The sequence below is a fragment of the Ambystoma mexicanum genome, chromosome 3p (genome assembly GCF_040938575.1).
Source record: "Ambystoma mexicanum isolate Mex_15411 chromosome 3p, UKY_AmexF1_1, whole genome shotgun sequence".
In the NCBI taxonomy this organism is placed as follows: Eukaryota; Metazoa; Chordata; class Amphibia; order Caudata; family Ambystomatidae; genus Ambystoma; species Ambystoma mexicanum.
In genome coordinates this window covers 1,257,475,208-1,257,489,360 of record NC_090925.1, presented here as the reverse complement: position 1 = coordinate 1,257,489,360, position 14,153 = coordinate 1,257,475,208, and the positions used below count along the sequence as shown (strand labels likewise).

Here is a 14,153-nt window from a genome sequence, read left to right as displayed (position 1 = left end):
GGGCTTGGTGCTTGTGCTGTGGGACTGGTCCAGTCATTAACCAGTCTTCTCTGCGTTCAACCCTCATGACTGTGTCTCATGGTTACTGCATTGAGTCAAAATCCATAGACACAAAGCTCTGCCTTAATACAGCAGACCTCTCGTCTTCTTTCCTGTGCAGCAGACCTGTCCACAACAAGAACACAGTAATCCGAACATTACAGATTTATATTTTTAATACAGTTAAACACACAGCTATTGTTCTGCGTGTCATGGATATACAGGGTCAATATGCCAGCTGGTCATATGATGTACATTTTATTTTTACCGAGGTTTCAGCTTGGACACATGATTTATGTTTACCTGGATGAAATGATTTATCAGTGAAAAAGTGCTCTCCCCTTCCACATGGCTGGGGAGGGAGTGTGCAGCCCCCACAAATGCATTATTTGAATGTGTGATCTTTCAAATGTTTATTAGCCACGGTTACACACTGCACACAGGGAAATCCCTTTTATCTCCATTGTCTTTTAATGTCTGCCACTGAAACACAGGATGATCTATAGATTGACACAACATATGTTGAATTTAGATGTTTAGCCACAGGCTTCAATTTTTGACTGATCTCTATGGAATTAAGTAGCATTCCGAATTCTTCTCTGAAATAATTAGCAGGGGCTTCATTCTTTCCAGTGTCTTCCTGGTGGGATGCTCTGCCTAGTTTGGCATTCTTCATTCATCTCACTTTGGCACAAAGCTGGTAGTGCTGGGGGACCCTCATGAACATCACCTCACACTGTTCACTTGGCCTTGGCTGATCCCTGGGGACATGGAAGGTGAATTGTTGAAGAAAGGAGGTGAAGAAGAGGAAGAGCTCCATCGTGGCCAGTCGCTCCCCCAAACATATACGACGGCCTGTGGGGGGAGGAGAAGGAATACTTTGTCAGTAAGGTAGACCACTGTCATCATCTCACTGGAAGGTGAAGGCCAAATCAATTATTAATATAACTTTAATTATTAAATAAAAAAAGATTGATTAACAAAAAGATACATCAAACTGGCTATAGTTTTTAGGGCAAAACATGTCCCAGTGCCTGACTAAAACACAAATAACAGGTAAATATTGATGTCACACATAGAATCATCATGTTTTCCACGGATAGAACACCGTTCAGGTTTTATTGCAGTTGAAAGTAAGGAATACCAAACCGATCTGAGTAGGTTGACCTACCCTCGTAATGCTCTAAACAATCTTTTTGTTCATTAATGGCAGAAATAGCCACTGGATTTATTGTCCAGCATGAAATAATTATATTGACCTAGGTGGACACATAAGCATTGCGAGGGTAGGGCAACCTACTCGGTTCTGTTTGGCATTTCATGCAGCCCCCCTTTTTTTTTTCAGAGTAAGTGTGCTTTCTTTGGAAAAGGCTTAGGGGTGAGACCCATTAGAGATTTTGTTGTTGAAAGCAAGTAGACAAAAAGTGTCCAGAAAATTAGAGGGGGGTAAAATTCTGTCCCAAGGTCCGCTCTCTTCTTATGGGCAGCACAGCAGCTCGTAGGTGCAATTTTCTATCAAGCAGCTGTGACAAGTGACCATGTATCTCTCTTCAGCTGAATGAGGTGTGATGCTGGCAAACCGCAAGCATTGTTGATGAATTGGTAGATTGCTAGTAACTTCATCTTGGTGTGTTCAAGGCAGGGTTAGGCTTAGTAGGCAATTTTCCTTTGTTGAAAGCGGTTTCGAAAGTGTTTAATTGAACGTTTCTGTAGGACATGAGGGCGATTAAAATTGTTTGCATTGACAAGCACCATCCCTAACTTTAGCCCTGTTCTTTGTGCAGAACTCAAAGAAATCAGGATATGGTTTAGAAATAGCCCCAATACCATTGTCTGAACTTTGCATCAGCAGTACCTACTTGTCTCTGTATCGCCTCGTTCAACACCTCGTTCAGCACAGAATTTTCCTTCAGCTACAGGCCCTATGTGCCTTGTAGGAATCCAACAGTTGAAAAAGAATGTAGAGTATATGACGCTCAAGCATCGCGTCTATCAAACCAAGCATATTGTGGTTCTGTGCTTTGTACTCGGATCACAAGAAAGGTTTGTTCTTAGGGAGTCTGATGTAGGGAAATAAAGTTAACTCGATACTTAGGAAAAGCTAGGCAGAGGTGCTAGGCAACAGACCATCTGTTAAAATGATAGCTCATTTGTCCTAAAGAGGAGTGGACAGTGGCAAACGTGTGAGGAGATAGAGCAGGGCAACGAAGATGTAAACATATGGGAGACGAAGAAGACAAAATCCCTTAGGACGTGAGACGTCAGTATAAGTGGTGTGAAATGCCTGAGGGTATCACACATAGCAAACCTCGAGAAACCCCTATTCAGGTGGCCAACGAAGGGCTGATCCGCTCAGATCCCAACTCAAGGGGTAAAAGAGCGAGAAAGGCGCACCGCGATGGGGAAGCCCAGGGTTTTACTCGGGGGAATAACCAAAGGAAGATGCAGTATATTGCCGGGGAAGAGGAGGAGGAGATCCCTGAGACCTTTGTAGGATACTACAGTTACAAAACCCCTCCTCCCAATGAATCTCTTATCTGAAGCCAATAACCCATCCATCTTCCATAAACCCTGTAAGAACCCAAACCCCGGTGCTGTGGGAAACTACATCTCCCACAGTCCCTGTCTTTTGGCCAATCCTGGTTATAACCCAATGGCAGGGTCCGAATCACCTACAAATATTCACACAAGTTCTTGCACAGAACAGGAATGAGCAACAAAATGACACATACCAGAATGCACTGTGTAGTCCTTTACAAATTATGAAATCTTTGATTAAACCATTCAAAAGGGGAGGAGAGTGTTGTATGGAAGACCATTTAATATATAAATGCTCATGATATATTCAAAGCCCTTCAGAGCCCTAGGGAACAATATAGACAGTACTTTCACCTTCCTCTAGATGCAGCATCTGCTAGTATCATTCGTGGTCTCAATGAACAGGAAAGTTTGTCATGGGGAGACTTTGAGAAGGAGGTTAGACATCAATTCTCACCTTACCAGTCTATGCAGGAAGCCAAGAAAGCCGCTTATACTATGACGGCAAAGCAAATGAGTACCCTTGCCAGATCTTTCAAAACTTAAAAAGAGCATTTTCATGCTTTGATGTGACCTTTAACCCTAACTCTGTAGAATTTTAAACCGCATACTTTTATTGGCTCAAAAAAGAAATTGTCTCCCAGTTAGTTTGTGCATTTGATAGGGAAGCATCACTAGACTGGATAATAGAACAGGGGACCAAACTGTATGAAGTGATATTTGGTCAGAAAAGGAGGGTCTTAAGAACAAAGAGGCAAAGAGGCAAAACCAAAGTCTATGGAATCCAAACCAGTGATTTTGAAGGTAGAATCAGCCCAAACTCAGGCAAAGAACGTCATGATACCTAATCAAAGGGGCGTGCCTCCACAGAGGACATCACCCCAAACTCCTATGTTTCAATCAATTGATCCCAGCGATGGATGTTCTTACATTAGCCCTAGATAGCTTGGTAGTTCTCTGAGTGGGATTTTGCCATGATACGCCAGGCCTAATAACAATCAAAATCAAATGTACAATGGCCCATACCAGACACGAGGGGCCCAGAGTAGATTTGACCCTAATACAATGGTATATGGCCAACTCGAAAGACCAAGATATGTGGATGGATTCATTGAAAATGGAAACCAGCATAGGGAACAGGTCTCACCAAATAAAAGACAAAATATGAATTATGTACCTCACCAATATAATCAGCCAACCACCATTGGTCAAAGGATGGTCACTCCAAGTTCACCACCTGCTGTGGCATGTGAATTCAGAGGTAACACAAATAGAAGTCAATCTTCTGCGCAATATCAGAACAGGCCTAAACATTACCGGCCCAGACCACAAAGAGGAATTCAGAGACATGGACAGGTTTCAATGCTTAGAGGCCCAAGTAAAAATGTTGTCTGAACAGACAGGAAAATTATGTGCAGTCCAAAAACAATAGGCAAGTAAAGGTGCAGAAGGCCAGAGAAGTGATCTGGTGCGTAGCCACAAGTGACTAGCAAATTACCTCTGCCCTGATGAAAACACAGATGCCCATGAATCAGGCAGTGGCTACACTCCAAATGGGCTCTGAGCCCAGGAGAATAAACAAAACAAAATTAAAATTGAAATGGGTACAAATGACAGTAAAATGTCATTTCATATGCCCATTTGCCTAGCAAAAAGTAAAAAAGAGCTAAGAAAAGTAAGTCCTGAAATTAGTAAAAATTCACATTTTATTTGCATACTAGAAGAGGTTGAAGATAGGTACTATGCTCCTATCACCATTGAAGATAAATGTAACGCATTTGCAATGATTGACACAGATGCCCAAGCAATGATAATGTCAAAAGAACTGGTGAGAAGTATCAGTGACAGGAGATCCCCACCAAATCAAGGCACTCTGCACAATTTGATTGGGGAAGAAATACCCATTGAAGGTGTCACTGAGGTTGACATAAAGATAGGGAAGCTTCGGATGAGCAAGGAAGTGTTGGTCACACCCATTAATGAAATACCCTTCCTCATAAGGACAAATTGCCTGATGAGATTATCGCCCCTCATTGATAAGGTAAATGGAGTATTGTGGGCCTTACCTAAAAAGCCATTGAGACCTAAGAAAATAATGACCCAAAGCAACAGTGTAAAAGAATGCCACACCGTTGCTAAATTAGAAAGTGCAGTGGAAGTATATCTTCAGAATGGCTGTGTGCCCAGCGTCACTGTCATTCTCATGTGTCAGGATGAAATGCGACGAGAAAAGAGAAGCAATCTTTGGAGATTTATTTGGACACTAAGAAAAACAGGCAACAGAAATAGATGAAAACACGTTGCTTTTTTATCTAAAGGAAGAAACATCCAAACCAAGTATTACTCCAGAGTTAAATCAAGAAAAACACATTTCAACAATTTCAGAAATACACATGGGAGAAGGGCAGACGTAGGTCCCTATCCATGGGAATGGGCATTCTGAAATGATTGAGGGTACCTTGGCGCTTGAGCATGAAATGAGTTTCATTAATGAAAAGGTACTCCGGCAAATACTTGACAGAGAGGTCATCCCAAAGTTTAAAATAAAGAACCAACACATGTTTGGCCTAGCTGACCCTGAGTTGGGACAAAGAATTGTAGGACGATGCATTTTAAAGATACAACTGGCCCTAAGAGCATGCATCACAATGTGTGGATTGTGAGCAGGTCACAAAGCACATTTTATTTGCGAAATTACATCATGCACAGAATGTGTATGGTATTAGACTTTCTAAATCAAAAAGTCTGGTCGAGGTTGGGTGGAGCCACACCTGAATTTGAAGACAAAAGAAAAGTTTACCAAATGACACCATATGCAATTGAGCTTCAGGTGATAAAGGATGTTCACATTCCCGAATTTATTGACAATTTAAAGTAGCATTAGAATACAGGAAGGGACAACAGATAAAGGATTCTGATGCATTTGTATGCCTAAATTAATCCATAAAGCAACATGGGTTAGAGCGAGAATATACACGACTGATAGAGATTGGGGATGGACCCATTCAAATCCTGGTGGACAATAAAGGGTGTCAAGATATTCCTTTGGAAGAGAATTCAGCATTTGGAATAGCAATACAGAAATCTTACTACACTGCTGATTTCAATAACCCAGTGATCGGGAACATCCCGGAAAGCTATGTGACTGCACAGGGTGAATTACCGAATCATTGGAGTCTAAGCCTAAAGGCATTTTTTTTTTATTTTTTTTTTATGATATAGTTTAATTTCTTTAAACTTTTCATTTATCTGCCAGTTTAAAATAGGAAGGAATTTTTAAAGTTTAGCCTGTGTACCGTTATGAGCCAGGTGAAATGGTATGCTGCCTTCAGGATGATTGTATTCTATTCAAATTAGGTGAATCTAAAAGAGAAAAACAGCATATCGAAATGGAGGTCAATGTTCCAAAATATTTGAGCATAGAGACACTCCAAAGAGACACTGCCACAAGGTTAGAGGACAGTCCAGAGGTTCCTCCTTTAGATGATTTCCCAGAGTTTTCTAAAATGTTAGAGGAGCAGATTCAAGCTGCAGAGGCTTGCACAAATGAAGAAGAAAAAGACCAATTGAGAAAAATATTTATGGAGTTCAAACAGGTTTTTGACAAAGATGCCTATGACTGTGGGCTGACCGATTTGCATGTGGCCGTACTACCAGAAGGACATGGTAGGGAGCCAGTAATTGTGTGGCAATATAGATCACCCCTGGCATGTTTGGAATCACTTGCTGAAATACTGAAACATTTAGAATCTAGAGGAATGATTAGGCCTATTCATAGTACATCAAATACTCCCATATTAAGTGTGCTAATAAAACCCAATGGCGCTTGTGTGCAGATCTATGAGAATTAAACAAAAAGGTACCTGTTTCAAGGTGACATCTTCCATTTATTGATCCGGGTCTTGCACAGGTTCATGGGTCAAAAGGTTTTTACGAACTTAGATTTTACAGCTGGATACTGATGTGTGCCACTAGCTGAAGACATTCAAAATGTATTTGTATTTGCATTTTAATTTGACAAATCACAATATGTATGGTCACAGACCCCTTTAGGGTATGTCAATAGTGGGAGTGAGTTTCGGTTATTCCTGAGCAAGGCACTCCCGGATACAGCTGAAAGAGGAACAATAGTTGATGTGGATGATGTGCTAATTAAAAATGAAGATCTTAAAAGCCACTTCAATGAGATTAGACATATACTCCGTCAGCTACAGGAGGCTGTAGCAAAAGTATCTTTCAGAAGGCACAGTGGTGCAGATAAAGGGTGAACCCTAGGCCATGAAGTGACAGAGCATGGATTAAACCCAAAAAAGAAAATAGTGGAAGGAATTCAGAAGCTAAAAGACCACACTATCTTGAAAAATGTAAACAGTTTGTTAGGAATGACAAGTTACGACAGAAAATGTATCGAAAATTATGCAGAAATTACACAAACTTTGATGAGATTACTGAAACAGGATATACCCTGGAAATGCAAAAAAGAACAAAGTGAGGCAGTGGCCATGATAAAAGGGTGCCTAATGAAAGCGCCATGTTTGGCATATGCAATGAAAAAACAGGATTTCTTTGTAGAAATAGGATTCACAAATCAATGCATGTCAGCTGTGTTATATCAAAAACACGATGCAAATAACTAAACAATTGCATATGCCAGCAAAGCATTGTCACTGGTAGAGGCCAAATGTAGTGAATGTGAAAATGCGCTTCTGACCACTGTCTGTGTATTACAACATTCCCGTCCCATAATCCAAGGGGAATGGGTGATTGTTGAAACAAATCACCAGCCTCTGCAATTTTTGCAAAGTAAGAGATCAGGGAATTTGGGCCAATCAAGAATAACTTCATGGACATTAGCACTTCAGGGATTTCCAGTAGAAGTGAGATATAGACAAAATAAAAAGAGCCCAGTTGCTCAAGGGCTAGCAGAGTTGCATTATTGTGCGGCTGTCTGTGTGCCTCATAACCGAGCTAGAGACACATATTAATGAATTTGAGCAATCCCCACGCAAGGTCTTCAACGAAGAAGCATGTAAGGATTTAACAACTGTATATGTAGATGGATGTGCATACCATGTAGAAAATGATACTGAAAAAGAACTTGTAGCAGGAATAGGAAATGTATGGTTTAAATGTGACAGCATTCCAAGAGTAAGCATGAGGATAGGACCCAAAAGCAGTCAAGTGGCAGAATTGGCCGCTATTTATAAGGCAATAACTACAGCAGTAGAAAATAGACTCAAAGAAATAGTTTTAGTCACTGAGTCCGATTATGCGTGAAATAGTTTTGTGGAGTATTTACCTGGCTGGAAGGTGAAAGAGATGCTCACATATAACAAGAACCCACTTAAATATGGCAAGATGATTCAGACTATAGACAAGCTTGTGTCAGAAAATGACCTGATAATACACTTTAGGAAAATAAGTGGTCATTTGAAAACACTAGGTGAGAATAAGGATGGAAACGATGAGGCAGATCAATTAGCCAAAATTGGAGCTTTAGTGGGGGAATTGTTTTCTATTGAACACCTGCTTGGAGAAATACAGGTGGATGCAATAACACTCTGAAAACAGTTGAACAGCCTGTGGCACAATGGAGCTTTGATACTTCAGATCAAGACTTGATTAAGGCACAAAAGGAACATCTTATTCTAGGCCCATTCTACAACCATTTGCTAGATGCAGAACAAAATCCACTGACTGAAGAGGACTGCAAAGGGAAAAAGGAATTGAGAGTGCTATTAAATAACGAAAGAGAATTAGGGTACAAGATGGACTGATGATTAGAGAATCTGTGATGGTTCAAATCCAATGGGTAGTGCCTTTGTTGTTTTGGGGATTGCTGTTACATCATGCCCACAATGCCATAACTGCAGGACAAAGAAGTTCACAGAAAACTTTGGAAATGTTAAAAGATTATGCCTATTGGCCACACATGTCTCAAGATGTTGAGCTCTACACCAGAGGGTGTTTAGTGTGTGCACAGTTTCAGCTTGCGTCACCCGCTCATAGACCACCATTAATGAAAAGGGGTTTGACACTCCCATGGTCCGATTTACAAGTCGATTATGTAGCGCCCATGAAGAGATCAGCAAGGGCAAACAGGTACATGCTCACAGTCGTTTGTCTAATGTCTAAATGGGCGGTGTGTATTCCAGCTCCAGACTGCAGTGCACAAACGGCGGCCACTTTACTTGTAAATCATATTTTTCCAAGATTTGGTTTACCTCAAAGAATACAGTCAGACCGTGAAGTCATTTCACTAGTGCATTAATGACAAAAATGTGGCAAATCTTGGGGTGAAGAGGAAGATTCACATTTCTTACCGGCTCTCCTCTTCAGGGGGAGTAGAACGGTGTAACAGATCGATAGTTGAAATGTTGAAAAAGTTTGTAGCTGAAGTAGGATCTAGTTGGGATTTGCGACTTCCATTAGTACTAATGGCTCTCAGGTCGATGCCTTCTAAATCAACAAATCTCAGCCCTCATGAAATCTTGACAGGAAGTAAAATGGTTCTGCCACAACACTTGCTTCGCAGAACAAATTAACAGGTTCTTGTAAATGCTTCCACAATCCAGGAATATGTGGAAGTACTGAGAAAGCACTTGCAATATGCATTTGCGCAGCGAAATTTGGAAAAAGCCCCTGACAGTGTGCAGACATCTGAGAGAGAATATGAAATGGGTGATCAGGTGTACAAATTTTATTTTGAAAAAGATAGGCATAACATCTCTAAATGTCTTAAAGCATAGCAAGGGCATATAGTATTGTGGATAAGGTTTCACCTGTGGTCTACAGAATTGCTAAAAAGGAGGGAGAATTAACAGTGGAACAGTTTGTCCATGTTAATCAAATTAAGCACTTACACCTGAAACATGAAGTGAAAAGACTAGAGTGAATTGAGACTAGCAGGGAGTGAAAAAGTAAAAAAGTGCTTCCCTATTAAATAGAATTACCATAGCAGGCCAATAGGTGTATATAGTGTAACAGTATCAAAATGGGGTTTGAAGAGATAGAAAGGGAAATATATGTCAGATTAGTGAACACAAATATAAATAAGTAAATAAGAGAAAGGGGTATTGTTAATAAGTAATGCCTTAGTTATTTGCATTATTTTATTAGGTGTTGTGTTGAGATTGGTTGTGTTTGAGACAGTTGCATGAAAAATACCATGTGGTATTAGTGTGCTTAATTTATGTTATTTTCAGATGGTCCTAAAAAGATGTTCTCGTTGCATTATGTGGTATTTTAAACATAATATGCATTTGTGTGCATAATATAAATTGATTTAATATATCCCAGTAAGATGGGCAAAGTAAAGGGTTTGATGTACCTGATTGTTAAGTTGTCTTTTCTTTTTACTCTAGAAAAATAATTGTTTTCCCTGTCAGTGTGCCGGATCCCTGAAAGCGCCAGATCTCTAGAGGATACCACTGGAATGGAGTCCCCTGGAAAGCCCCCTGGACCGAAGAAGGGGTGAAGAGGATGACCCCCCAAATGGAAATCCTGATTATAGAGAAAAGGATGACCGGCTGAGTTTCCTGTATGGTAGAACAAAAAAGGAAATCTTTTGGCTACATTTGGTGGGAGTATTTATGAATGCTCCAAGTGTCATGTTTGCGGAAGGACAAGTTCCGATAGAGCCAAGACCGGTATCACCAATTGCAGTAGAAGAAGCACCGGGTTCTATATTGGGGAATAGAAGGTTGTTGTACTAGAACATGTATATAAGCCTAAATCCTGATCTGTTAATTGAAAAATTCCTTAATGGGTCAGAAATAAAATCAGAGCAAGTGGCGGAATGGGTGCAGCCCTTTAAAGAAGAAACTCGGAGGGTAACCAAGGAAATGATGTTACAGTTAGAAAATACTTTTATGAGTTCATCTAATATTAAGAAAAGGAGGAGAAAAGGGGAGGCTGGTCTGTTGGTGGCGACAATTGTGATGACCGTAATTGGCGCTGTGGTGGGTACGACAATATCTACAGCCCATGCTGTATCTGTAAACACACTGAGTAACAAGGCACATGAATTGAGTTACGATTTGAAAGAATTACAACAAACTTTAGATGGACTCAGGGGTGGATAGAGTGAAGCGATCGTTATGTGAATGAAACAATTCTGGCACTTAATGAGCATAGTACCAATATTGTTAAACATGATAAACTGCTGCATATTTTGAATGTGGTAACTCCATCTGAAAGCATTATGACAAAGTACTTAAAGGAAATTCAAAATGCGGTATCTCAGTTGATTCAAGGCCATATATCTCTGTATTTTCTGTCATCTGATATAGTTTGTCAAATGATGGCACGGATTACTTAAAGGGCGGTGGAGCTAATCCAAGAAAGAATTGCATATGAGATGGGGAGTGCGATACCATTATATATTAATATGGAAAAAATGGAAATAGGTTTTCTACTGTGCATTCCGTTTATCACCCCAGAATTGATTTCTCAAACTAAGTTGGTACATAATAAAGGTTTTTGGCAAGATGATAAATATGTTAAGATTGTAACTCCGGAGATGCTAGCATTTCAAGCATGGGAAGCTGATGTATATCTGATACCCAAGTTAGATACCTGTATAAAATTCAAGGAGCAGAATTATATTTGTCCAGGCAAGCCATTTATACCTGATGCAGCGGGTGCTATTTGCAAGTTAAGGGCAGACCATGGGGTGTCTAAGGGGTGTGAGGTGGTTATAAGTAATACGGAAGTTGAGGAGTTAGCCCATGCTAGATTGATTAAGCATAGGTGGTTAGTGAGTACTTCGATGACAAATTACACAATTACTCACCTAACCATGGTTATTTTTTGTCAAACAATTGCAGCATAGCGTGTTCTATATATCTGTCCCTAAATATAGAGTGGTGTCGGTGGGTGGATTGACCCTGTTTCATGGAGATTGAGATTTGTGGGAAGGGAAAGTGCAGAACATTGATTTATTTCGGAAAAATGCATCTCCCATTGATCCAGATATTCAATTCTTACTAAAACATAAAAGCATGCACACAATTAGAATGAATCTCAACAAAGATAACATTACTGTGAGTAGCTTAGGCCTAACAGAGACAGATAGGTTCAATTGGGGGACCTGGGTGGAAAGAGGATTAGTGATTTTGGCGGTTCCAATGGTGATTGTTTTGATATTGTAGATTGTACTTAAAATTAAGATGAAGATGATGTTTGTTTTAATGACGATGGGGATAGAGAAGGTCCAATTGGGAGAAGCACATGTGTTTTAGAGCATATATGTTTGTTTTCCTGCAGTGATTTGGGGTTATGTCACAGCAACAAAAAAAAGGAGGGAGTGTAGGAATACAAGGTAGCTCTGCATTTCATGGTCCACGTTTTAGCGAAGGTTTGAATTTTATCTAGGGGAAAGGGTGTGAAACTCATATATGTGACTCAAAGGTATGAATGAGACTCAGGCTGAATCTAAATAGATGTCAATGCACAGAACACATGCTAGAAAAGCATCACTTTGCTCCATGATGCCATTGTTGTGGGCTGAGTTGCTCTAAAAAATGTACCTTACCCATTTAACAGACTCGCATAATCGCATTTAGTGCAAACCAGTCCATGATACAAACTGGATTCAGAATGATGGAAATGCATGGTGGTGGGGAAAATAAACTAAACGTGCAGGCTTAAAGCGGCGCTGTGTTTTAAAGTGCGGAATGTGAGATTCATTCTGCCAAAGACATTGCATTGTCTCAGGGCAGGAAGCACCGGAGGAATGTAACACTTTTTCTTCAGCAATGCAATTTGTATCTCAGGTAAAGGCACAGAGGAAATCGCATACTATTTTAATGGGCTGATTTATCAAAGGGAGGATCTTTTGGAGTGACAAATGGGTTTTAGAAAAAGGTGTGAGGCAGGGAGGGCTGGCTCATTCACTCACTCACTGACGAAGGAAGCCGAAACGCTGGAAGAGAGGGCTGGTTCCTGAGAGGCTGAGTCTCCTGTGTTCTTGCTGGCAGTCCTTGGAAGAGCTGCAGTCTCGAGAATCCTTATCTGGGTTGAGCCTGAGCGTGGCAAGCACAATGGCTGAATCGGGGAATATCGCCATTTTAGGTAATTATGGTGTCATTGAGCAGCGTGCTAAAGTGGATGTTTGATACTGTGTCACATAGTTTATATAAGTCAGGTCCTTTTAGGAGCTGCATAATAATAATAATTAATTTAATTTAAACGTGCATGCAAAATTGTGTTTATATTTCTCCAAGTGTTGCTGCGATAAATTCAAAGTGTCAGAAATTCTGCCCGTTTTTATTGCGAAGTTCAAGGCTGATTACAGGAAGAGCCCTGGACATTATCGCAGATAGAGCATTGTAATCCATTGCAGGAAAAACCTTGTTTATGTTTGAATTACAACGTGGGTGCACATGTCATTCTGTGTAATTTGCATATTTCCAGTTTATGATCAAGAATAATCATTTTAAAAAGGTAATTTAGTCTCAGTGTATTTATTCTGCACTCACATTGAGTTGGCATGCACAGTAATTTAAATGTGCAGTAAGAAACTATCAAAGCAAAGTTAGTCACAGTAAATTGTTTTGTATTTCATTTGCATGTTTAATGTATTCTGGGACGCAAGCCACAAGGGCATAAACAAGGGATATTGTAGATAAAATATCACAGGAGAGCATGAGCTAATTAATCAGAGTGTACTAAGTCCAGTGCTTGTTTACCGTTAGTGACCCTGGTGAAATAATGATAATGTAGTGTTCAGAAATTGGTCTCACCAGTATAAAATACTCCCAATAGGTTTACAACAATATATTGTCAAGGGCTAAGAAAAATGCCACCATACCAAAATACCAAAGATACTAACTATAGCCCAAAAGGATCTCTAACACCCTGCAGATGCAAAGCTTGCAGGCACAGGTGCAGGGATCATTCAAAATGTACAGAACACTGCCCAAAGTAGAGGTACACTGTACAATATGGGAAGAGGAGGTCGGCCCCCAGGATAAGTTGATTTGAGAGGACCAGTGGGGCAGGGGGGGTTACTCAGGGCAGCAGAACCAAGCCAGACACTGGGGACAACAGGGACCACTGGGACAGCATGGACAATGGGGTCAGCAGGGACCACAAGGGCCTTGGAGGCTGCAAGGACAGAAATTACCACAGGGAAATCCATTAGTCTGTATTTACTGTAAATAGGTGGGACATTGGACAAACCAGTGCCCTTATAGACACAGAGACCATATTTCCAGGGCAATCATAGACAAAATAAAGCCTCAAATGTTCCTACTGATAACTCTGTCCTTTCACTGACATAAAGCAAGAAGCCTCAGCTCCATTTCCTAATTTGAATGCTCTGGTATTTGCCCTTGGACCTCCTCTCATTCCCTATACCTGTTCTGACTATGTCAAGATGACAAAGCTAGTGGACCCGTTAATTCCGACTGATCAAGGCGGGCCATATGTAAAGTGCAGTGTAGAAGGCATATCAGTACCTTGCTTAATAGACACTGGGTTGTGCAAGTCTGTCATGTCTGTGGCCCATTGCCCGAATATACCCGTATCGACTGAAACCGTAAAAGCAGTAGGCATATCTAACACTCCTGCTG

At 40.5% G+C, this 14,153-nt stretch overlaps 1 protein-coding gene across 1 annotated transcript in view; it reads right to left on the bottom strand.

The window, feature by feature from the left end:
- Positions 1–487: 487 nt before the first annotated feature.
- The window catches only part of LOC138580053 (cytochrome P450 2D15-like), a 421,564-nt gene continuing 407,898 nt past the window's right edge, over positions 488–14,153 (bottom strand). The window contains exon 10 of the mRNA XM_069650288.1: positions 488–894. Within this exon, the coding sequence (XP_069506389.1) occupies positions 716–894 (179 nt within the window). The 3' untranslated portion in view covers positions 488–715. The remainder of the gene's footprint in view (positions 895–14,153) is intronic.